We start from the raw sequence: 27,255 nt of genomic DNA, 5'->3' as shown, positions 1-27,255 counted from the left end.
ACAGTACATTGGTAAAGAGTAAGCTCAGCAAGGACTGAGTGTGAAAGTAGCTCTCATCCCCCCTGTCTCACCCCATATTTTCGGATCCAGTCTGCTAATCTAGCTTGCAATTATCATTAAAATATGCAACAGTGGGGGCATTTAGTTTACAGTACATACCAGCACATTACATACTTGAACATAACACACAGACCAGGGAGAGACTGCTGAAGTTGAGTTTATGGTTTCATTCAGTTTACAGTACAAATATGTTTGGTCTTCATTGTATGACAATGAGGATTGCAAAGAGAAAAATAACATAATGAAGGTCACACACATACAGTGCACATGCTTTAGCAAAACCAGCACACAAGACACTCACACATCATAGGACAGGTCACACTGAGTCAGCTCACTTTTGCAATTGTGATTCAGAGGTTGACAAAGTATCATTCTATTATTACAAATTAGCTTTGGAAATGGCAATGAGCAACTAAATTGAACACATGGTATAGCATATCATTTTAACAGATAAATGAATGACTACACCAGAGAGCCAGGCTTTAATCTGAGTAGATCACTCACAAACTATTATTTTTTTTACACTGTGACTTTCCTAAAGCTTTTGGAAATGTCCACCATGTAAACAAAATTATTGTTTTATTGAGCCTGAGCCCAGTGTTTAGCTACAACCCAAACTGAATTGGCTGCAACCCATTAGTGGATTCCCCACACGCCACCATTTTAGAAATCCATAATTGACCACCTAGCACCTTCTCTGAAAGGATTGGATAAGTGTAGGCGATAAGGCTAACAATCCACCTAGCCTGTCAGAAGGCAAGGTGGAGCTGCTATCATATTTTGTACTACGGGTTGATGATCTAATCAAGCAATTTGATAGGCCAAAAAACATTGTGACTGCCAATGGCCCCTGGTCCGAGCATTGATTACTTTTTCTTATGATGACAGATGGATAGATGATTCACTTACTTAAACCAATTTATTTGTTGTAAGTCGCTTTGGATAAAGGCGTCTGCTAAATGCCATAAATGTAAATTGTAAGAAGCATTCCAGCCGTTCCGATTTTCAAAAAATGTCAGCTACTGCATTACTTGCAAAATGTGTACAAATGCCATAAACCAAATGCCATAAAAATCAATTATGAAAATGTTGCTATCCCAATGGAAGGATTCTGGAAATAATGGATGGTTATTGGATTCTGACAATAAAAACATGGTTGTTTTTGTCAACTTTGTTGCTACACTGCGCTCCAGAATTAACAACCAATCTGAGTCTAACAACGGTAATAGTTTTATGAACTACTTTTATAGGCGGAGGGCATAAACCAATACAATATATCATGAAGAAAAAAACAGTAGCTCTATTGCTTGATGTCAGAATTGTTGCTGTCAGTGTGAACCTGTTTTATAAAAGCAATAACACACTCAAGGGTGTGCTATATCTAGGATATCGGAATGGTTGTACACATCTAGGACATAGGAACGCCGAGTTCACAGCCACTCCGATGTCCACGATATATATATATAGCTCTCCAATCCTCTCAGATCTCCACAGGTGGAAAGGAATGAGGATTGAACCAGTGGACTTTGGACTACACTGCTCAGTAGTGCCCCCTGCCTCTGCCTCTGCCCCTGCCTCTACCCCTGCCCTGGCCGCGTCCTCTGCCGCTCTGCAGGTGTCCAGCGGCCCGTCTCAGCTTCCTTCTCTCTTCGTGGTGATCGCGCTCTGCCTGCTGCTGCTGCTCCTGCTGCTCCGACTGAGAGAGAGACAGAGAGAGAGAAGACTTTGATTAAGCAATCTCATCAAATCGGTTTATAGGAAGAGAGAGGCTCAACAGTGGTGAAAAAGCCATGGTAAGTGACGCCAATATGCCAAACACCTAGCTAAGTATATCAGAGATATATGAATGAATGCACAATAATAGCACATCTCCAAGTCAATCCTTTTGGTAAGATCCTTGGAACATCTCTCAACCGGGAAGAAACTCCAAACAACTCCAGTATATTGTGGGTCCACTGTGGCCTATTGTCAAAGCCTCGAAATCCGAGCAGCGACTGACCGTGACAAGATATAGCAAACTGCCCCCCTAGCTCATGCAGTATACTCAAAAACAGAGACTTCTCTCTCTCTCTATTGCTCTCTCTCTCTGATGTTAATGTGGTTGTCTTACCCATCAATGGATGCACTTATTGTAAATTGCTTTGGATAAAAGTGTCAGCTAAATTCCCAAAATGTATTATGTAAATGGTTGTCCAACAAACAATGGCTGCTGGATCACACTGTGAGCCTTATCATGCAGTCCGAGACCGTAAATACACCTGGGAAAACAGAGGGAGGAGGAATGTCAAAGCTATTAACAAGCTGTCTTTGTTCGATACCAAGGCCAAGATCAGCACAAATCCAGACCAAGTCATAGGGAGTTGACCTCTCCAGCCTACTTGGTCGTAGTATGTAACCCTGTCACCCACACACTTTACCACATACTTCATTAATTCTTTGAGCTGAATAGACCACGCTGACAGAGTTAAAGTTGTACTGTAATGGGAGGATAGGATGACGCAAGCATAAAGAGGTCGGCTGGATTTCTTACATTACATTCAATGATTTGCATTGCCTCATATAGTAAATATTATGAAATTGATGATTATTATATTTTTTTTTTAAAAAGCCAAAATATAAGCATGTTCTACGCCATTGTTTGTAAACAATGTAATTGTAAACAAACACTGCATACTGTAGCTTCAAAACATGGTTAAAACTATCAGTTTGTTCTATGAATTTCAGTGTGGATTTCCCTAGCCCCATCTTTCATCTGTTTATCAAAAAAAGTGGTGGGGTGACCGCTTTGTTGTTGTTTGAATCCCAATTCAAACTTTACTTTAGGGATAGAATTTCTGCATTCCTATTATTTTTCAATTGATTTTCAATTGTATAGTATGCTTGCACATGCTAAAGTGATAGGAGCATGTATTAGGAAGGTAAGTATGAGGAAGTATGAAGGCCATACAAGCTTGATTCATTGTTGTAACGAATGCCCCACTTCATTAAAGAAAATGCATCATTTTCTGATCGGGCTGGCCCAAAGCATGGGCAAATTAAAATGTATTTAAAAATTATTTTAGACTTTCTATTTTCACCACATATTTGGGGCTTATTGCTTTAGCACGAGCCGTTTGCACGACTAGCAGCTGAAACATGAAAGTCTGGAACGTTAGGAATCTCAGAGTTGGTTTAGATTTGTATAAAAGGCTAGACCCGATTAACAAAGGAAAAACTACAGAGTTACTAAGTTATTTCAACATGAGGCTACAATTGAATATGCTTTATAGGTTTCAGGTCAAACATAGCCAATGTTTAAATAGTAGCATTTTCATTACAACCACAGTCTGTCATTTTCCCAGTAATTTTAAATAATGTATACTCTATAGGCCTACCCCTGGATTTTGATAAATATGACTTATAAATAGCATTTCACTGTATACTTGTATGCACGTGACAAATAAAGAATCTTGAATCATAATGAGAATTACAACTGAATGTCACACTATGCGATTTAACAGAGCTATAATCTTGATGTTTCATGGTTGTTGAAGTGTACACACTGTGCGATAGAAGCTGACACATTGCAATATTTAAATTCTCATAGATGTAATGCGATTTCAACAAGATAGGCAAACAACATACAGTACCTATAGCAGCTTGATGAGCCCATGTGCAATTTGGGCAAGACAAAAAAAAGTATTAATTAGACAGTGATTGTGGTCTATTACACTACTGGTTCCAGAACTTTATACAACAATGGTTTTGATATATACGCTCTGCATAGCCACCCATGGCAGCTTACACTTTGGGCACATTTCAGTGCGCTATGCTATACTTGCCGATGTGTAATTGAGCATAATACTGAGACTTAAGAAACTCATTGGGGAAGTTTGCAATTTAGACAGACAATCGAAAAAAACCATCAGTTTACTTTGGCTAATATTGGACAACATATTGTGATTGATATAGGCTTTGAGGCTTGTTTGGGATCAAACCCTGTGACGGTGAATGAATGACAGTTTCAGTTGCACAGTGAATTAACTACTGTAGCCAGAGTGGTGTAATAGAAGAGTGGCGCCATTGAAATTACTGGAGGCTTCAAATAGTTTGAAAAATTCCTTCCTGAGTTACCCAATATAGATATTTTATTGGACTAAGGCAGTTTCAGCCCTAAAACATCATGGCTACTCTCAAGTAAAACAATAAAACTACCACACAAATGTTAGTATAGCTAAGACGTTTTGCAGTTCAAATTGCTGTATCTATTCAGTCTGTATTCTAATCTAAATTAGGCCAACCCGGGTGATCTATATTGCCTTGAACTGCCTTGATCCCTTGAACTGGCGCATACTTGGATGCTGGCAAATGCTCACTGTTCCTGGGGTACAGCCCGCCTATCTCGTCATGGAAGGCTACATCAGTTAAGCTCCACAAGTGGATAAAAAATGGCTACCATTAATCTTCTACTGTTGATAGACAATGGGCAAAGATTAAACCAAAGTAGAACAAGCAAGGCTACCACTAAGCATTGTGGGCCGGACTGGATTAGAGACAGATTTATTTATTTTTTTGACAGGGTTCAGAGGGCTATATGAGGGAGAGAAAATACTGAATTGTGTAGCTTAATTTACGAAATGCCATTGCAGCCTGTTCACTGGAGAGAATTGTGCATAGTCTAATAGTAATCTTATAGTCTACAAATCTAGTCTACTACGTCAGACGTCGCAGAGGCGTCTTGAGAATGTTGGAGCAGTAAAATGTAAAATCTGGAATTGTTAACCCCCTCACATTGTGCGAGTAAGGACGTCCTGATCCTTAGGATTTCATGTCGTTGTCTTATAAATCGTGGAACCAATGTTGATTTTTAAAGATTTCTCTGCATCCGCGGAAATACAAACCATTCCCTCGCCCATTGCTTTTAATGGCATTACAACCTACTTCACAAACTATGAAAAAAGCAATTCCAATCTGGCTACTTTTTAGTGTAAATATGCACTGTTTTGTATACAAAGAAGTAGGATGAGCATCTGTTTCGTTTTGTATAAAATGTGACTGGCTAAACCAACTGGCTAGCTAGTTTTGGTCCTCATTACCAAAGTTAATAAATACTGTATCCTCAAATTCAAAACTAATTTGCTAGTCATAAAATCATGCAACTAAGGAATTCGCTGGGAAGAAAACTTGAAACTGATTCATTGTTTCTTTTTGTTGTTGTTGAATAGTTGTGACTATTTGAGGCGTCAGTCCCATTGTAACCATGGTAACATTATGACAGCATATATTTCAGCCGGGCTACTTTTTATCCTTCCTAATTATCTGTGAGCTATCGGACAGATTAGTGTTTGTGGAGTCGCGTTATCTGTCATAAGACAATGGATATTGACTTCTACAACTGACTGTGTTCATATTCAGCAAGTTTCTCCTGAGTGCAAATCTGCCACACGTCTAGCAGCAGGGAATGTAGTTTAGCAAGCTGGTTAACTACGGTCTTGGTTGTTTGTAACGAGCATGTTTGTATCTTGCCCTGCCACTGAAAGAGAAGGAGGCAGTCTTGATAACAATGCAGGCACTCACTTCATCAGTGCCTTATCTGACTGGGGGATGTGTTCAACTGTAATTTGTGATGTCAGAAATACACTGAAAAAGCTAATCCATTACCGGTTGCAATGTTCTATTCAGATCAGTGATTAGCAAGAGCAGAACTACAATAAAAAGGCTGAAACGTAGAACCTTCCAAACATATTGCAGTAAAAAAAAAAAACGCTAAACTGCATCAAAACCTATATTTCATAGTCACCTTAAAATGAAACTGACAGACAAGAATTATAACAAAAAAAGTGTTCAGGCTTTACTACGATTGTAAATCAACTTCAGTCGACCTTTAAAAGGTAGACCCAGAGATGACGTAGCCACGAAATAACGGGCAACTACTGGAAGAGATAGTTAGCATAAAGCAAGATAATTCACTCAGCTTTTTGTCATACGGCTACCACATTGCACTGCCATGCACTGATGGAATTACTAATGAGTGAGTACTGGGTGAATCTGAAACATCTCTAAAGTCATCCAACTTCCTGTGGTGACGTGAGATCACTACCCAGTCTCCCGTTAACTGAATACGACTGTGAATGCACAGGTGGCTCCATCCATTTGAAAAGACAGGACTGAGCATATCATAGTTTTTAACATAAATGTAAAGTACTCATCCCCATCCATGTCCTGTGACGATTCCATGACTCTAAGACCAAGACCAAGACCAAGACCAGTAATTCATAACACTAACCCTATGATTTAAAAGATGATGCATGAGGTTTGCTGCCCCGTGTGGCCATACTAAAAATTTGAAAACGCCAATATGCTACGTTTTCTAATCGCGGCAAATATGTGCATAACCATGTACACAAACCAAACGTACAAATTCTACTTAAAGGCCAGTGCTCAACCTCAACTTTTTTGAAAGCACCTGCACTGAACATTGTATATCATGCAATCTCATTCCTTGATTGCTACCGATTTATCATGGCACTATTTTAAAACTCAATACTACATAGTCTGGACCTTTAAGAAATCCCAAGAATAGTTGATGTTCAAATTTAAAATGTTCCCAATTCCTGCAAAATGTACTTTGGCTGTGGCTAATCCATGTGGCTCATCCATTACATAGAATCATATGAAACAATATCCTGACAGCATTAAACTGCAAAAGAAACATGCTTTAATATACCAAACTTATATATGCAATGTACCAAACTTAAATACATGTAAACCTAAAGTAAATGTAACAAATGACTAACATTTCTCTTTAATAAGGTCAAATTTTAGGGACCCTTTTTTACTCATAAGCATTGAGTTTAAAATGAAGGCATTTACTGGTGTCAGGTGTCACTTACCTTCTTGAGGGTGAATGTGAGCTGTTTGCTTCCGACTGCAGTGTCAGCCACATTGATAGGTCCTGAGCGTTCTTCCAATTTCAGACGATCCTCCAAAGAGGCCCTGACACAAAATACCTCAATGTGAGAAGACATGGCTAGCATGCACACACGCACACACACAGACACAGATACACTAGGGTAGTGCAGTAGGGCAGGAATTTACCGGCAGCACTGATGTCTGCAGTGCCTTCGGAGAAAGAAAAAAAAAAGTGCCCAGAGGCAATTGCCATGTAGCACGGGGAGAAGTTTTATCTCACAGATTTACAGTATCTTGCTTGCTTACTGGCTAGTATATTTACTATAAACCTATAAATACAAATCAAAACTGAATAGGTTACCTGTTGGTCTCCTGGCTGTGCTAGCGGGTAGAAGAAGGGCTCGACTATAGCATAATTTCAGAGATATTAGCGGCTTCATCTAGTTTTGAAAGCTCTTTCTGAGCACCATTATGTTGCACTGTTGCACTGACAATGGTTACTCCTTGAAATAATTCAGGCAAATTAAGGTCAGTCGTGGGTTTTGCAACTGAAATTAAGCTTCTGTTCAATAAGTGTAGGTATCAGGAGGAATTTGCAATGGATTTTCTTTCCGTGCCACACAGTATCTCCTGCTATTAAAGGCCCAATGCAACATTTCTCAGTAACATTGCATTTGGTAGCCTATATTTACAATGTAAACACCCTACAGACCTAGTAATAACAATTGATCACACAAACCGGTTCCTCTGGCCTCCGAATAAACCTCAATTTAGACGATGGCCTTAGTGCCCTGGCATTTGGCTTTAGTGCCCTAACAAATTGTGGCCTTGCCCTAAAAAAACTATTCCAGGTCTGTTCTGCTTCATAATATAGCCTAGCAACAACACAGGACACATTCCGCTTTTATCACATAACACAATTTAGAGATATGGTTATCCTCTGAAATACTTACTTACATATTGAAAATATTGTTGCCCATTCACTTATAAATGTAAACATTTATGACACCAACGGTTGACGGTATACAACATTACAGTCACAACTACTATGTTATTGCACACTCCGAACTACTGCATCAGTCTGACTGGGTCAGTCTCCCTCAAAGACTACTTTATCCAACTGTAAATCATCTTTACCATCAAAACTGCACTACTACGCAAAACTATAATCAAATCAAACTAATCTATAAATAGAGAGCCTAACCAAAAGGTCTACTCACTTCTGCAGCTTCTGCTTGCGTGCCACATCCCCAAAGCTGCGGAACTCCTCACCAGCCTTGATCTGGAAGAAACGGGGCTGGCTTGCCTTCCTGCCCTGGGCATGTTTTGAGTTCTGGTCTTGGTCCTGGTCCAGCAAGGTGGTGCTGCGATCCTGCTGCTTCCTCTCCTGTTGCCTGCGATCACGTTTCTCCACCCGTATGAGGTGCCGCTGTTCCCTCACCTCTTCCACCCAGCTTTTGTCATCATCTGAGCTCTCCTCTTCCTCCGAGCTGGCGCGGCCCTCTGGCTCCTCCTCTTCCTGCTCCGCTCCCACCTGGAAAGGGGCGGAGACAAGGTGTGGTGAGCACAGGCATAACTGCTAATTCTAATTCTGTTTTTATGTCTGAAATGCGTTTTCCGCATCGTGGAAATGATAGGGCCCTAGCCAACTTAAATTTCCCAAGTCAGCAGACTGTCAGGACTGTCTTGTCGTGTTACTTGCATCCTTGATTGACCGTTTCTGTCGTTCCTTTTTGGTTCAGCATAATATTAGCTATTCAGCTGGCTGTAAGCATTTACCAATTTGTTGTGCAAATCTGTGTAACACACTGATCTCTAAAAATTACACCCATCGAAAACAGAGGGTTGAGTGAGAGTAGACAGAGCTGCATTTTGTAATAGTAACCACCTTTTTCACACTTGGGTGATGCGAATTAGATCTGGTGACACTAAAATTTAAACCAAAATGCTGGATTCACGTTTTTAACCGACTGAATAAACACAACAGGACACATCAAACTATATTCACTACACACTTCAAAGTGAATTGTCCAACTTATTCTCTTGCCCATTTTGAACACTGTGTTCGCCAATGAGCAGTCTAGCTGTTCCCCTTTGATTGTTTCGTGGCAGCACTTTTGCTAAGCCTTACCTGCTGGGCTAGCAGACGCAGTTTCTTCCTCCTCTTCTGGCCCACCTTGGAGACGATGGGGTTAAGCAGGCGAAACTCTTCGCTCTGCTCGTCCACCTGATAGTCAGGGTTCTCAAACATCACCTGGAAACGGTCGTCACTCAGGATGCTTGGAAGGGCCTGGAGGGAAAAGACAAGAGAACAGAGGTAGGTACATCAAGATATGTACAACTGTATCAGGTTGGGCTCAATATTTTTTTTCCATTCCAGGATATCAATTGGAAATAGGGTTGTGCGATATCAACATTTTCTTATTCACAAAAATATCACGATATAAGATAATATTTTCAGTTTTGTTAAAAAATTACATTAAATTTACACATTATGTATTTGAGTCAATTAATAAAAACTGGTAGCCTATAGCATTTGATTATTACTAGCCGTTGGTACCTCATCCTCTCTGCAATGTGTTTTTAGATCAAGTACAGCCTTTTAGATAACGAACAAATCAGGGTAAAATATTTCCCACTGTGAAGGTTTGTGCACCCAGAAGTTATAGGCGACATGCATGACACAAATTGCCCTAATTATGACCATCTAGGCAAACTGCTACATTTCAAACAGTGCTCGATTGCCAGTTGGGTTTGAAAACAGCTGTGAGCATGTGGGGGCTCTGTGCATGTGTTAGCCATCCTACCTTGCCCTTCTTCTTCCTTGCTGCCAATTCCGCCTCGTCATCTCCTTCATCCATTAGCTTGAGCGCCAGGTCCTTGTTCACCTTAGGCAGCTTCTGTCTCAGTGATAGAGAGGGGAATAAAATATGGATATACAGTTATATTTGACTCATTACAGCTACAGGCAGCCATGCCCGTGGTCCAAGCCATGGCATCATATCCCACCACTTATTTCACAGAGCATCAATGGAATACTTGGTATTGTTTTAATAGAGATCTATTATAATTTTCCGGGGTAGCCGTTTTCTGGGGTTGCCAAGGCCTGTTTGAAAATGGGTTAGGGTTGAAAATGTTGTTAGGAAAATGGGTTAGGGTTATTAGGTCTGAAGAGACCCAATTTCATCCTTGTCACAAGAACATGTGCTTGTTATGGCCTTTTCCTCTCAGTTATGGTTCAATTTTTCCATTGTGAGGTGAACTATGTACCACATTTCATAAGGGTGAGATACAGTGTTAGGGTCATGGCCTTTCAAAGTTTGCAATTTAAAATTGCATGATATAGCACAACCATGTGGCAAAATGGGCATGACGGTATGGCCTGTGACCCTTTACCTTCCTGCGTAGTCACAACCTCCCAAGCCTTTCCATGTAAAAGTTATGGCCATGGTAAAATTCAGCGGCAGAAGGAGAATAATAATAACCAATGCCAATAATTACAAGAGGGCTCCAGCATTTTCATGATTGGACAAGTGCAGCTTTGCAACTGTACTGCACTTAAAACAGATTTTGCATGAATCAGATTGATTTGCTAAGAACACCTGTGGAATAATACAGAAGGCTGCGGAACAGAGCAAAAATTAGTGGGGAGACCAGGTGCAACTGAAAGACACAGCACTGCTTTCTCACCTTAATTTGTACTCTCTGGGCCCTGGACTCCTCAATCTTCTGGCGAATTTTGTCTTTGCGGTACTCCTCATACGCAAACGGATTTGCCATCAGCTTCACCTGTACACATCAGACGCACAACACTTTTAAACACAGCTAGCTCAGTAGTAACACACACACACCTAAAAACAGAGAGTGGGCACACGCGTGCACACACACACACAGGCACACACACACACACACTGGCCCCTACCTTGTGGTAAAGCCTGATGTCCATGAAGAAGCCGTGCATGTAGGCCCGCAGGAGAGCGGATCCCACCAGGTGAGACAGACCTATGGGGAAACACAGGTTACCAATGTCAATTAAAACAAAGTAGAAGATGAAAAAGAAAGCTAAAGAGAGAATACAGGTGAGGTAGTAAAGCAAACTGGGCTTCTATGGAAACCGCACCGTTGGTTCATTTGCTTTACTGCACTTTACGCTAGTGAGAATTCTGGGCCGATAGCGATATTCTGTTATTCATGTACAGAAGGGCATTAGGGCACTGTAGTCTTTATGAAAATACCACTGTACCCACCAATTTCAATACTGTCATTTCTCTCAAAATGTCAAAAAATAGCAGCTGTTACAAGATTGAAACAAACGTTGGTGATTCGGAATACTCTTTCCCTGTCATCCGGTAACTGTGTTGTAGAATTTGACAGACCTCCCTTAAGCTAATAGGTAGTATGCAGTTGCTCTGGCTACACTGCTAACGTTGGCTAGTTGTTTGTGGAAGTGTGTGTGCAAGCAGCAGGATAGAATGGCTATATTATTTGTCTAGCTAACTAACGTTGGGTTTGTTCCAATGATGTTGGGTTTGACTTTCAACTCCGAATGAAGCATATTTGTGTGACATGGCTTTGATTGATGCCAAATTGATGTGCCAACAGTCACCGTAATTTAGCTTACATTTGTAGTAGCTCTGTTGGCTAATGCAACCAAGAGGAGAGCATATTTATTTCTGCTGCCTGGAGAACAGAATGGGAATGTCTTGGAGGAGAGGGGAGAGTGATGCACATGTGATACTGACAATTGCTGTACAAACAGTGCCATAGAATTTTTTTTCTTGTTTTGGTTTGAAATGAAGGCCTGTGTGGTCGGAATTTTTACAAAGACACCCCAAGACAAGGCCAGCCCTCGCGTTTTTGTTTACCTTCCACAACTCAAGCAGGTGGGTAGCCTTTCGAGTTTCAGGGATCCCAGATTTGACCTTTAAGTGAGAAGCTACAACGGTCTGTGACGATTGTGATGATAATTCATAAAAGATGCACCAATCTGATACTGAGCATCAGTATCGGGCTGATAATTGGCCTAAAATGCTAGATCAGGAATCGGAGATGGGGAATGCTATTTACTGATCCGATGCCATGACTCAAACTGTAGTAAACACTTGCCACACATGTGCGTCATCGACTGACTGTTGCACAGCTGACACACAAGTGTGGTGACAACAATAACAACCATGTATACAGTCTGAATTTACTTGAGACAGACACCGGCAAAACTGCTTGTTTGCAAAATTTGCAAGGCAAGTGTTGAGGGGTAGCAGTAGCAATTTTCAACACTACCAACTTAATTAAGCACTTTGGCACTTCTTCCCCAAAAATGTGAGAAACTACCCCAGGACAGCATCAAAGTAATGTTGTATTTCTTATTATGCAAAGTTATGAAATGGGGTCTTTAATCAAATTAACATTTCCCAGCTTGAGCATGGTGTTTATTGTTTTTAGATAGACAAGAATGATGCCAATCATAGCACATCCGCACAGAGCTTGTATATACAGCCGTTTTTATTTTTTTTATAAAAAAAAATTTAAATAAAAAGTTCAGCCCTTGGAATTGGTATCAGCAATGAAAAAGTGAGTGAAGGTTTTGATTATGTCTTGGTAAAATGCAACAAGTGTTAAACCTCAAGTACCATGTTAAAATTCGGAGGGGGAGGATAATATTTGTGACACAAAAGGGACAGTTCCTACTATTGAACAGAACACATTTTCAGGACAGGGCGCCTGTAGAAAGCAGGATCACTAAATTAGTCAGCTAACTTGGAGAAAATGAGATCTTCAGATTTTCTGGTTTGTTAAAATATAATAATCTTGTCAGTTTGGTTTTGAACATTTCACAGCTATAATACAATTTAAAATGTTTAAAATTCCATTCTGTGATTAAACTGTACACTGGTATCTTGGTAACTTACTCTAGATAACATACTTGAGAGAAAGTTGACAAATTAAGCATTGCTTTTTGAAGTTTGTTTCACACCAGCTTTTACTAAACCCCTAAACTACTGAAAACTACTACTGTAAAAGAGCATGCCATGAGGTGTTTTAGTCTCTGCGTAGTTTCCTGAGGTCAGTTTGGTTCAGGAATGTGTGGGGGTTATGGCATGCAAGGGGCTGTGTGTGTGTGTGTGTGTGTGTGTGTGAGAGAGTGTGAGTGTGAGTGTGTGTGCACGAGCGAGCCGTAACCAGATTGAAATCCCCCTAAGGCAGAAAAAAAACCTATCCGCCTGGGTGCATTCCTGTTACATAAGAGGGCCACATTTCACAGCTGTGGTGAAATCCCCTTCCCCCCCTTTCCTCTCCTATCCTGCATCTACCCCACCCCTTCCTCTTATCCCTACCCGACCAACTGCCTTCTCCTCCTTGTCATTTGATCTCTTTACTGCCGACCCTGCATTCATCTGTTCTTTCAACCCTTCCAATGCTCATCCCCCTCCGTTTTCCGTATTCCCAATTGGTTACTACGTTTACTACAGGCTACCCTGCCAAACTGAACTCAAGTGCTTTAGACCAAAAAGGGCTTGAAATGCGTTAAGCGTTAAGTGTTAAGCCTGCTCTGGCCTCTGGTGTCTCAAGGCATGTATAACTACCACTAGAACTGACTAACTTGTCTTAACTGATTATGTATCTGCTTACAGCAGGGTTAGTATGTACAGAAACATCTTGTCTGTTTGAGTACAAGCAAATGCTTCCAAATTCATTGGATCGTGTTTCATCACACACCACTAAGTTTTTCAGGGCCAAAAAGCGGAAAGTTCTTAACTGTCCAAGACAATCTTCAGATTTATATCCAATTGAACATGCATTTAATTTTCTGATAAGATTTTAGGCAAAAATAAACAAACAACGACTGAAGATAGCTACAGTACAGGCCTGGCAGAGCATCACCAGAGAAGACACCGAGTGTCTGGTGGGGTCAATGGGTGACAGACTTCAAGCAGTTATTGCATGGAAAGGATTGTCGACCAAATACTACACAAGTGCTTAATTTGGACATTATATGAATCTGTCCCATTACTTTTGGTGCCCTGAAAAAGGGGGACTATGTATAAAAAGTGTTATTTTTTTCAGAATAGTGAAACCAAGATGTACAAAAATACCTTCAAATAAAAGCTGAGAATCTCTACTTTAACCTTGCAGTAATTGTTTGATTTCAAATCTTAACTTTTGGAGTATAGAGCCAAAAGGAGAAAAAATGCTTCACTGTCCCATTACTTATGCAGGGCACTGTAGAAACAATTACCACATTGAATGATCCCACAAGACATTTTTGTTGGCCTCTCAAACCACACAAACAATTTGCATACTTTGCCGGTACCTCCCATATACTGAGATAAGCGGTTGTATAGTCAGAGTTAGGATAAGGACGACTCAAATTCGAATGAATTGTGCATAGTGAGCTTGACTTAAGCAGAGACAAGTTTTTCGGGGGGGATTTCATCTAGTGTGTTCATCTAGGAGTAGACTGGCGCAATGGATTTAATGCGCGATGGGCTCCACCTAAAGGCAAGAGTCGGTACGATCACAGTATCGTATTGCAATTTCTTTGGGAGGTATTACTGGTGTAGAATGTATTTTGGTGGGAAGGTATATCTGTTTGAAAATTCTGATACCTGCCCAAGCCTAGCGAGAGCAGCTTACCTAGAGTGACAAGAGCTTTTTAGCTTTTAACTTCCCCTTCCCCTATTTTATATCAATGGCACTGCTGCCGTATAGTGAATTGGCAATAACACTCTTGTCTACTCATAATGTAAAACCACAGCTTAATCAAATATAGTTCTTTCGTATTTGGCGATACGCACACATTTATATCCAAAACATTTTTCAATGTAATTACTCTCTATAATAATAATATTGCACATGTTCCAATCGCAATAGTTATATGATATATCGCGCAGCCCTACAGTATCCATATCCAGATTAACCCTTTTAATGCGGTATAGCTCTCCTAATGTTTCTAATAGGCCCATTGATCATGTTTGAATTCTGGTGAAAGATCAGCTTTTCATAAGAACCCTAACCCTATTGTATAATCTAATAGCATGAACACAATGTGACACATACAATTGCGCTAAGTGGGACGAATTAGTAGGTAATGGAAATGATAGATTACACTAGTGGTTCATATTTCAGTCTACACACATCAACAGCTCCCAGCTGCAGTGGAGTAACAGCATCACAAGATGCCCTGTAGCTGATTGGACTCATTGAAAACTATGGGTATTTTGTGATTTATTAAATAAACCACTATTATCTGATGTAATAATCAACTAACAGGGCAGTCAGAATATATTTCCCACATACTCTATTGATGTAGTGGCATTGGCCAATGCGACACATAAATCCAACAAGAAAAATGGCATGTTGCTATTGGTAAATCCTAACCATACTATCAGATTGTATGGCCATTGGGGGAGCAATACAACTCATTACTGCTTAAAGAAAACTAAAACCTGGCAGTATAGTCATAACTGATACTAATAGATTTGCCAGATGGTAAATTGCAAGGCTGATTATTATTGCTCATCTGTTACTCTGTTACTTGTTTTTAACTCCTTGAGATGTCTAGAAAAGATTTTACAATTTCATGAAAAACATTTCATTTCATTTCCTATGAAAACCTATGTTTTTCCCCTAAAATGTAACTGGAGAGAGTCATTTTTTGGTGGAAGTGATTTTACCTTCCAAGTATTGTACGCTTTATAAGTGAAAGCGATTATTGCTGGCTGCGACCATTATAGTGGATATAGAACTGTGGTTCGCGGCCACTATGGGGTATAAACGGACTGGTCAGGTCGCTTGAGAAAAAGTTAGATAGCCTACCATTTTTACATGTCGCCAAATTTGACAGAAATGTGATTGATTTAGCTAGGGTTTTACGACTGCTTGTCCACCAGCTGGAAATGTAATGTTTGCACAGCAAATATGTAAAGAAACTGCCTTCATAGGTATACAGACAGTATTGCCAATACACTATGGCAGCAGTGCCATTCATATACTGAAAAAAACTGGCATAAAACTGAGAGGACATCAGAACGTGAGACTACAAACACAAGAACGCAGACTATTGCTAAGTATAGCCCCACCCCACAAAACACTCATTAAGGTACGTGCGTAGACCAAGTAGCAGCCTTTGCCCTCATTTCCTAGTTCACTCTCCTCGAATCCTCTCTTCATTTCCCTCTGACATTTACAGTAGGAAGCAAGTGAAAGACGGCGGAGAGGATGCAAGGAATCAAGAGAAAACTATTGAGAAAGGGCCGGATTCCCATGCTGCTCTCACCAAGATTCTCCAGATCCTTGCGGGTGACAAACTTGTAGTCATCGTAGACTGTGCTCTCTGGGCTCTCCTCTAGCTCTTCCGTCAGGTTGTCTAGGAAGGAGCACCAGCGAGGAGCCGGTCCCAGTGCCTACAAACACCACAGATGAGGAGGGTTAGGGAAGATAGATTTTGTTATTTTTTACATGAAGAGGATTGTTCTTCTACAAATGTATAACAAATTATATATTTGGGTGCCTGTCATTAAGTACTTGAGAGATAAATACAGTAAGTACAGTAGGCAGAAGTTTAGAAAGTCCCCACTGGGAGTTCCGCGATGGCACCCGTGAGAATTTTATTTCAGGTCATTCATCTCGGCAAATCAACCACCAGGAGGCATTGTTGAGCATGATGGATATGTTTACATTGCAAAAGTGCTGTGCTTGAGTTGTTTCAAACATGCTGCGTTTTGTACAGTATGTCATAGCCTCGGTAGACTAAAAAGGTTGGTCTTATTCACATGTTTTCAAATACTGCTGACAAATATTTTTTCCAATTTGTGCATACATTGTATTGGACATGTTGTGATGTGTGTAAAAAACGTAGCCTTTCGCAATCGCTTGCTTGATGGTTTCAGATTAACAACCAAAGCAGAGCAGTTGAGGTACAGTTAGAAGAGGAGGAGGGAGAGAGGACTTGCTCACACAGTCACGATCAAGCAAGAGAACGGGACAGCAGAGCGTGTCCAACACCATGGGTGCATTTTTTTGTATGTCGGTGCACTCCTCCCAAAAAGGCATTATGATGATTAATGTGTGCACAAAACAAGATTACATTACATAAATTGTATTTGTTCCATGTTTTAACGAAAATCAAGATTTAGCTGGCTGGTAGTTGTTCTCCATGACAACTGTAGCAAACAGACCTGTGTCAACAAATCTCACTTTTGTCACGTCTCTATTCACAGACTAAAACCTAAACTCCAGCGTGACTGGAGTGAGACGTTCCCGACCCAGCCAGGAGTTGAACGTTTATAGTGATATACTGTATGGTTGATGGGATAGAGTTAGAGAGGGTATTCTTTTTCTTGATAGTTTCCGATTAACAAACAGAGGCATGACAATTTATACAGCACACTCTCCCCCTTTAAACGATCCATCAAAGTGCTATACAAAATAAATGCATTATTATCCCACTGAACCCCCCCCCCCCTCTTTTCTACTTTAAAAAAGCAAACCCTCAAACTCTCAGGCAGATCATGCTTACTCTTTACGCCTCTGTATGTTTGGTTTCAATTAACATTCCGGAATGACTCAACCCAAGACAGTATACACTGACACACTACCGAGCTAGCAGTGAACATGTGTTAAACTCACTGGGATGTAGAATGTGTTCATCTTGGGGTCTTCATTGGCAGTGAAGAGCATACCTGTGAATTTGAGATGAGTGAGGAGAAATAAGACGTCAATGAGCAAGAAGCGCTAAATTCATAGCTTTCAAAGCAATAAACATAAGTTCAGAACAAACAAGTTGGCTAATAGTTGTTTGAACAAACTCATGCTCACCAGATCCAGGGTAGATGCACACATCGTTGATGTTGGTCTGGGGCTCGATTGAGGAGAACACTTTACCCTGGGATGATGGAAATAAAACACACTTTCTTTTATGGAACTGTGATAGGCAGTGGACTCCTTTATCTGACAAATGTTTTTGGACAATGATACATCAAGGAAGAAGTACTAAGCTACATCAGGTATTTCTGAGTTGTATTCATAATCAATCAAATTTTTTGCTAAAATACTGCATATAATGCATCTTGACATTTGGTATTTCACTCAACAAGTCAAAGGTTGATACTCACTAGTAACTACATGACCTGAATTATCATTGAGGGCAGTACTACTGCTCTTACCGTGTCTTTGTTCCAGATCTTGATAATCTTTGAGTCTGCAGACAGAACCAAGTCTAGGTGGTCCTGAAAGTTGAGAGACTTGATGGGCAAGCCGTAGTAATGGTCTTTTACCAGCAGGGGACTACTGGAGCGCAAGTCATAAAGCAGGACCTACCGGATAAAGATGAATCCAGTAAGTATAGATACATTTGGCAGATCCAGGTACTCTTTTACCTCTATTAACAACACTACTTTCATCATCTTAATCATGCCAACTTAAAGGGATGGTTCAGCCTATTATCACATTTTACGTTTTTCTGAGGAGATTTTGGCATGTCATTTCAACCATGCTAAACTAAGTATCGTTGGAATCCTGTCCATTGGAGAGGGCCTTGCGAACTGTTTGCCTGTGCTGCAGTAGCAAAATGGAGAACAGAGAACCGGAGAAGCTTTCACTACTGGCGTATGACAACTCACGGTAAGATGATATTTCACCTAAACTTGAAAATAGGCTGAACCATCCCTTTAAGCCATGTATTTACTCAAACCCTTGGTAACGCTTTTCTGTGTAATCAAGTTCCCCACAAAAGCATGAGGCAGCCAACTAGCAGTAAGAGACTCCATTACATTCTCCATACTCCATGTTATGAAGTATGGGTTGTGTCACCCTGGAATAAAAGTTTAATTATTATAATTGCCAAAACCGTGTGGTCCATGTTGTTTCTATGTTTTTTCTTCTTTCTGCTGATATAACATTTTATGACACTTTAATGTCATGTACTATGCATTTTGTATCCTTTTGTGTCACATAATGTCATGTAATTCATTAGTATTGTTATAGTATTGTTGAGGAGCAACACATAAATAATAGGGGTGTGTTTTGGGCATTTTACAGATACAATCTTCATCAAATAATTTTTGGTTATTATCAGTACTCTGAGAATAATTACTCTTTGGCCAGTTTAGCTGTCTGTAAACGAATGACAGATGTGAGCAATGTGGCTGCTGCCATGATTGGATCAGAGCAGTGTACTGTACGATGTGCCCTCCTCTTCCCAATTCCCCCACGTTAAAAAGGTGAGTGGGCGACATGCAACAGGCGAAAGCACATACCCTCCATAAACTGTGGGAATATTGTATAAGAAATAAAAACTATCGATCTTTGATTTTGTGTCAGCAAATATAATATATATTTTTATTCAACAGTTACCATAATTTTGAGCATCTAAATCTCACTCCCGGTTGTCCGATCACGAGTATCATCCGATTACGAGAATCAAGTCCTAATAAACGGATATGAGTACGAGATCGACACACCTCCAATAAAGACACTTTTTGAACTAAAATTCTAAAAAAAAAATTCAATTGGTTTGCAGTTGGAACCCTGTGCCAAATTAAATTCCTGTATGGTAATAGAGTTGAAACTGAATGGAATCAAATCACAGGTTCCCACACTGCCCCGTGGCTGATGCCACCCCGTTTAGTATACCTGTCCAGTGCTGGTGCCCACAGCCATGGTGAGGGAGCCATTAAACTTGAGTGCGGTGACCGAGGGCAAACCCTCCACTCTAAAGCCAAACACAGTTAGGTCAGGAAAATGTCCAGTGCCCGACACAGCACTGTACTATAAGGCCAGGAGGTTTGTGTCAACATTAGCGACATAACTATGTACCAATCACATTCATACACAGACAACAGGCTGGGACCTGAGAGCAGGTTCACTATTTATCCACTTACATTTGTTTTTCAATATCTACATAGACATTTCCTTCTAGAAATTCCAATGCTACTAAGTGTAGCAACTGTCTTCTGAGGCATGTACATATATATATACACGGATGACTCTTACAAAGTAATGTTTAAATTGGAATTTTCTTCGTTTGAAAATCACCCAGAAGTTGTGGCTTTCATGTCAACATTGACTCTCATTGGAGAGTTCTACGACTTTAACTGAGTAACGTGAAAATGTAGTCTCAGGCGTCCCAAGGATCCAAGTTAGGTTTTTCCAGTCAGTCCAGTTTCAATAACGTTCAGAATTGCAGGAAACACTACAGAAGACATCACGTTCTATGTGTAACATCTGGAGGCATCAAATCGGTACACCGTAGGAGTTGTGGAATTTCTAGAAGGATGTTTTTTATGTAGTATCTAAAAAAACATACGCAAATTTAAAAATGGTGAAACATCCCTTTAAGTGCCTTGCTCAAGGGCACATCAGATATGGTTGGCACCCAGGATAGTGATGCCTGCTATCCTCCAATTGACAGCTCACATTTCGCTCCTGGCCCATCCCACCAACCTCAAGGCCAATGTATTATTCAAATTACACATAATTCCTTGAGTAAGTATAATGTATGCCAAGCAGGCTGTAAGTGTGTGAGTGTATGTGTGTGTGTGGGGGGGTTTGCCTGTGTGTGTTGAACTTACTCCGTTCCCTCTGCAACACTGCTCAGGGCACAGTCCAGCATTCCCACCCGATTACGAACACGAGGGTCCCAGCATTCTACCTTCCCCTGACACCCCACCAATAACACAGAGAACATAGTGTCACACACACACACACACACACACACACACACACACACACACACACACACACACAGTGTCTAGCAGGATAACAGATATCACACCCCTACTCACACACACAGTAACAGTCCCAAGGACAGTTTCATACATGCAATCACACACAGTAAATGAGGAGAATTAACGACAGCGGACTTACAGAGAAGTAGAGTGAATTTAAATAAGTCGTCAAATAATGACAATCTGAATTTGTGGCCATATGCTCTGCATTTTGGGTTCACCATATGTGAACATTTCAGTCACAATTTAGACTGAACCTGGTGGTATACAGTCTTTAAAGTACCCCACCCACCTCTGCTGTTCCTGTGGCGAACAGTTGATGTACACGGTTGATGTCACACACGTTGTGTGATCTGCAAGACAAGGGACAAGAGCAAATTGTCACACACCATAATGCACTATGCCAGTCAAGTCAGTAAAAGGGATAGTTCACTCTAAAATCTAATTTCTGTGATTGATCACAAACCTTCAATCTAGTCGATACAATACACACTAAGTCATCATCCTGGTTATTTAGCAACTTGCACTTCCACATTTTCCAGTATAATTGAAGTGGACCCCATCCGCTTCCAACTATATTTGAAAATGTTGTGCTTACTACCAATAATCATAGTGGTGTGGTGATACTTACACTGCATCCGTCTGAAAGGAGTTGAGGAACCTGCCTTGCTCCAGATTTAGTCTGTATACCTCAGAGCTGAGTGAGGAAAAACACAGTTTAAGTCTTGCTATGAAACGCATCCCAAATGCAAGAGTCTTTATTGTACATTTATCATCTTAAAGTCAAAAAGTCTAAGAACATCAGGACAAACACTTTAAAAAAACACAAGTGGACCCCAACTGGACATTGAAAAATGCAAAATTGCAATCAGGGTGAATACACAACCAGGTCAAGTCTTGTATGAAACGCAACCAACACAAAGTGAAAGCCCTTCACAGCCATTTGGTTTTTAACACCTACCTTGCCCCCACAAAGAAAAGGTCGCAGGAGGGATAGTGATAGGAGAAATCTCTTCCAAACTTGGGGATACGGGTCTTATAGTAGTGTCCATGCTGGGAGTGGAACTCCACATACCGATCGCAGTGCAGAAACACCAGCTAAACACACAAACACAACTTAAAGGCACTATCCTATTTATGGGTTAGCCAAAACGCAATCAGGCATTGCTGCTTTAAATGGATAATCTTCTAAAATCTATATTTCATCTGATTGCTGATGCAGTCAATCAATGCAAACATTTTCATGAGCACATCTAGCTTGTTAAGTGATTTCCAGCAGCTTCTGGTGAGCTTAGCATCTCCAATTATATCCAATAGTGATGACACTAACACGAAACAAATACAGTTCAACACTTTGGAGATTGGTCAAGCCATCTTCAATGGCAACCATTTCACTCCACAAGATAGCATTATTTTCCTTCGACAATCACTTTGTGCCTCTGTTTTGGGAAAATGTTGGTTATATAAGGACATAATGCCATAGAACCACCGACGTGTAGGTCAAGCCTTCCTCACTTTGTCAACCCAATAGTTTAAGACTTTGAATGACGCTGATGGGGAACTGTGGACCGTACATGATCGTTACATCTGCTAGATATGCTTGTGAAAACTATCTGGGTTGAACAGTATTGCCATTGGAAAATCATGAAACATTTTTATTTTGGTCAATCATCGCCTTAAAGCGGCTTCAGATAACCAGACAAGGACAATTTGTCCTCTATAATTGACAAGCAATCCCCAGAATGAATCATCAATATCTTAATTTGGGCATGTATTCAGGCAAGAGACAATAATGCAATTACATTAAATCCACAGAGCTATGTATTGAATTTGACCATTGTTCTCAATGGAATTGACCAAAGAAAAAACATTACGCTTTGAGGCTCATTAAGATTACAATGATTTCTCAAAGAGAGTTGACTACCTTCAAAGTTCCTTCACCAAAAATATAGTCTACAGCAAAATGCTTCTCTATATTGCTTCCTGACAATAATATGGTAATGTAATCCGTGAGGTGAGGTTCAGCTTTCAGTGTGACCACCCCTAAGGGGCCTGCTAGGGCAGGTAGGCCTCATATGTCTTACCTTAGAGTAGTCATCGGACAGAACGTCAAAGGCCACAACTGTGAAGGAAAGAAAACAACCCTTAAAGATTGAAAACTGGAATCAGTGGCCCATTATGCTACGGTTATCCATGTGTGAGTAACAGATTATTATTATGCTTCCACTTGCCATAGTCATGTTATTGGTTGTATTGATTATTGGGACTATGCCCCCTGCAGACTTGGGGGGTGCGCCCCGAAATCTTCTCAGTATGGGGAACAACATATCACTGACTGTATTTTTAAGTATTCTAGGATGAACATAGAAGATCGAGGCAGGGTAACCAGAGCAAAACAATAGCCTAATATGCAACACCCCCACGCTACACCAGTAGGCCTTATGGTAGAGATAACATTTCAAACACTATACATACAATGACAGAAAGTAACAAAGAAAATAAAACGATGACAAATTAACAAAGAAGATACAATAAGGAAAAGGTCAATGCCATAGTCACAGAGGAGGCTAAAAAACAGGGATGGTTGGTCTGTCACTCACCATCAGAATCCAGACACCGCTCAAACTTCAAAGACAACTGGTAGGTATCATAGCAGCGGATCCTGGGTTTGTATGTGCCTAAAGTAATGTTTAAACAAAGTGACAAATCCAAACTAGTGACCACTTACAATTCATGGTTATTTAAAATGTAAACAAACTATTAGGATTAGAGGAAGAGACGATCACATAACTGACTTCAAAAGCTGTATTTCCTTTGACATCATTCTATTACAAATAGTATGGCTAATATGGGCAGCTTTTCTCCCTTCATGGGACTGTTTTGCTCTAGCTAAATGGGGCCCAAAGAATAACTTTGTTTTATCAATACAATGAAAACCAACCCACAGGTATGTTATAGACACTACTACCCAACAACACAATACACCTAAATATTAATCCTCACCTGCTGCTAAGATGAACTGCCCATCTCTTGACACTTTGATGGAGGTACACACTGTGGGCATCTCAAAGTCCTGAATGAGCTCGATCCTGCGTTGAATGTCTGAGAAAATCAAGTCGGGTGGTGAGCAAAGGGAAATAGCTGTATGGCCAGCACTAAGGCCAATATTGATAACATTGACACTTCTTGTTGCAGAACTTACCAACATCTTTCTTTTGCAATGCCCTTTTCTTCCGATCAGAGAGCCACTGGAAGACAAACAACACAGGTGGGTTAGCTGAGACAGAGAAAGTAATTGTCACAACAGAGCAGTTTACATTGCATACGTACATTACACATAACTTTTTGGGATGTTCTCTTCATCAGTGAAGTCAGTAGTTTGTTAACTAAGGGATAGTGCTTTGTATTATTTTTGGAGCAATAGTATTTCCATACCTGATAAATGCATCCTCTATTTTTGCCCCTATGGTTATGCTTAGTCATTAGGAGGAGAGTGGGCAGCTTTTTGTTTGTTTGTTGTGTGTTGTTTGTTTGAAGGTGCTATTTGTGTGTTACATTACAGCCATGCAAGAAGCTTCACGATTGAAACTATCATCATCTCCAGCACCATACCAGTGTCTACATACAGTGCCTACAGAAAGTCATCATACCCTGTGAAATCTTTACCTTTTGTCACATTACACCCTGGAAATTAAAATAAATCAAATCTAACTTTTTTGAGCTGTATGTACACATTATAACCCTCATCATCAAAGTGAAAATAAATTTTTTTTAAATTCTGGACAATTCATTAAGAAGTGGAAGGCGTATGGCACCACCAACACCTTGCCTAGATCAGGCCGTCCGTCCAAACTGGATGACCGAGCCAGGAGGACATTGATCAGAGAAGCTACCAAGAGGCCAAAGGCAACTTTGAAGGACTTTTCTTCCTTTCACCAGGTACTACTGCTTCACTCAGCATAACCTATACTGATTAACCTCTATTATCTTTCTATACCTCCCCTCTCTCATCTATCCATCCTCTCTATCTATTCATCCAATCAACCAACCTCTCACTTTCTTTCAACTACCAATAACATCTTCATCAACCTTGATAAAAGCTTTTTGACACCTATTAAACTATTAAGCTTTTTGTAACTCCAAAAACTCTCATTCGGTTAACCAATCAACTCTATATCCACTCCACTGAACTACCCAACCTTACAACATTGTATCTAACTAACCTTCTAACCCATACTGATTAACCGCCAAAAGTTTATCTATCTATACTTACCCTCTCTCATCTATCCATCCTCTCTATCCATCCATCCACTATCTATCCTTCTCACATCTATCTAACCTTTTATCTAACCTTCTCTCATCTATCTATAGGTCTATCTAACTATCTATCATCTCTCAATTCATCCATCCAACCAACCATCCATCCATCTATCTATCCCACCAATCAAAGCATCTTTAGCTTTATCTGCTACTAAAATAAGACTCACTTTCTTTCAACTTCCCAGCAATAACAATCTTGAATATAAACAGTAGTATACCTGCAGAACACATTTTTAAAATGATTACACAGCAATGGACTCTCTTGGCTACCAGTTGCACCTCACTGAAGTCACTCTCAACCACTAAACATATAAAATCTCTACCCACTCCACTGAGGTATCCCAGACTCATCCTATCCTATCTATCTATCTATCTATCTATCTATCTATCTATCTATCTATCTATCTATCTATCTATCTATCTATCTATCTATCTATCTAAGACCTTCTCATTGTCTTATATCAGGTATCGTCATTCCCTGTGATAGCCTCCAACACAAGCCATATCAGGGATAGCATTTGCTAACAAAACCTTACCTCTGGAAGAGACTTTCCGTGACTTAAATTATAAATCTTCACATCATTGATACTGGATATCTGCATTTTTGAGAGTGTTAAAGACACTGCCCATACATAACACTGATGTGTAACACTTATGGAAAACTCATGTGCAACTCCACGTTGCTACACCACGGAGTAAAAACAGGAAGTAACAGTATTTCGATTTCGGTCCGTGAGGAAACATAGATGTCACACCACAACAAATGGTTCCTTGGTAGCCATACAACAACCATTGTTGTTTTGGTATACAGTTGAGGGATGGGGCTGGGGAAATGTAATTACCCTCTCGAATATAGACAGTGTGCTCTGACCGTCAATGACCTTCACTTGGTAGTTTTAAATATATTTTGTGGCTATACAAAATTGTTTGTAACGTTCTTGTGTTATAATAAAACCTTCGATTTTGCGTTATGGTAAGGTACAGTTGTAAGGTACAGTTGTGCTAATGAGGCATGTATAATATTCAACAATTAAGTATAATTGAAACAAGTGTACAGTAAACATGTTGTCCCCCAAATTATTGCCAAATTGGTTAGGCTATCGGCCTACTGCATTGGGCTACACTCCTACAGCTGCATTTCTAGCCAGACTGAAAGATCACTGGAATTTGTAGTGCTTATTTGATCAGTTTATCAGTCTTGCTTCTTACAGCTTTGATTTCACAAAATATTATTCCCAAATCGGTATATATGCCTACTACATGAGGCTACACTCATAGCGCTCCACTTTGCACCCTATTATGAAACTTTTAAACAATCTCTATGGCAAAATTGGGCCAATCAGTGTAATTTCTTGAATGCCACATCTGAATGGCAAGACCCATCATTCACCAAAGTCTCATCAAAATTGTCCCAGTGGTGTCAAAAAGCATGTATTTACAATACTTATGGTGTATCTTTCCAATACTTATGGAGGGCACTGTATACAGTATAGTTTGTTAAACTTTTGTTTGGCATATGTTTGAAAGTGAAAAATCAAGTCCCAGAGTCATTCTGTGGAATTGCCCTTACACATGTTAAAATGCACTTGCTTGTAACATAGTTTACTTTTTGTTGGTGGCCCTGCATGGCAAAATCAATGACAGTACCACTCCAGCTCAAGAGCGCTCTGATACATGGCTGGTTTCCACTCACTTACTCAAATGGTGCATGGATGAGAAACTTGAGAGTAGTCTTTGAATAAGCAATGTGACCATATGTAAATAGTGATAGGCCTACCACTTAGTGATGTAACATTACCTTTGCACTTCGGCGTAGACGTAGAGGGAAATGCAGTCCCCAATACACCTGTGTGGGTTGCGAGAAATAGAACATTAGAACAACACTCTCAACTAACGGTAAGGCAGAGGACATTCCAATCTTTTTACTATCATGGTGTATATTTTTGGTTTGATGTAGGCCTAGCATGTTCTACTTCAGTGGAATCAAACCAGGAGGATATGCAGGCTAAGGTTGTATTTAATGCACATTTTTAAATCTTATCAAGCAAGTGGTATTCTTCAAAATCATTTGTATTTCATTATTTGTAGTTTCTTGAAGGTTAACATACTTAAGCCAGAATAAACATTATAATGGTTCCTCTCATGACTTGATTAACCAAATGGTCAAGAGTCCAGAGCATTTTTTTTAATGTTATTGTCATTTCATTTGATCTTATGTTTTCTTCTTTCCTAGATAATTTTCTCAGAATTTGTGGAA

General features: G+C 40.1%; 1 protein-coding gene across 1 annotated transcript; it reads right to left on the bottom strand.

Annotated features, from left to right (window-relative positions):
• Positions 1-201: 201 nt before the first annotated feature.
• Positions 202-25,642, bottom strand: nol10 (nucleolar protein 10). The gene is made up of 21 exons (XM_083682772.1): positions 25,535-25,642; positions 23,881-23,926; positions 23,682-23,780; positions 23,279-23,356; positions 22,763-22,800; positions 21,640-21,776; positions 21,310-21,375; positions 20,971-21,031; positions 20,523-20,608; positions 19,585-19,663; positions 18,117-18,266; positions 17,770-17,836; positions 17,581-17,633; positions 16,229-16,355; positions 10,874-10,953; positions 10,642-10,740; positions 9,759-9,851; positions 9,083-9,241; positions 8,172-8,485; positions 6,933-7,035; positions 202-1,756 (listed from the first exon to the last, which is right to left on the bottom strand). Exons 1-21 carry the CDS (start codon positions 25,598-25,600, stop codon positions 1,601-1,603), a joined length of 2,157 nt encoding a protein of 718 aa, XP_083538898.1. The 5' UTR covers positions 25,601-25,642; the 3' UTR covers positions 202-1,600.
• Positions 25,643-27,255: the final 1,613 nt, after the last annotated feature.

Source organism: Argentina silus (genome assembly GCF_951799395.1).
Source record: "Argentina silus genome assembly, chromosome: 13".
NCBI classification, from domain to species: domain Eukaryota; kingdom Metazoa; phylum Chordata; class Actinopteri; order Argentiniformes; family Argentinidae; genus Argentina; species Argentina silus.
The sequence above is the reverse complement of the archived record's forward strand: the minus strand, read 5'-3'. Positions and strand labels throughout refer to the sequence as shown.

Coding starts and splice junctions, on each gene's coding strand:
- nol10 (XM_083682772.1), bottom strand. CDS start 25,600: ATGCAGATATCCAGTATCAATGATGTGAAGATTTATAATTTAAGTCAC. Junction 23,781..23,880: donor ATTGCAAAAGAAAGATGTTG/GTAAGTTCTGCA, acceptor TGATTTTCTCAG/ACATTCAACGCAGGATCGAG. Junction 22,801..23,278: donor GCGGTGTCTGGATTCTGATG/GTGAGTGACAGA, acceptor TTTCCTTCACAG/TTGTGGCCTTTGACGTTCTG.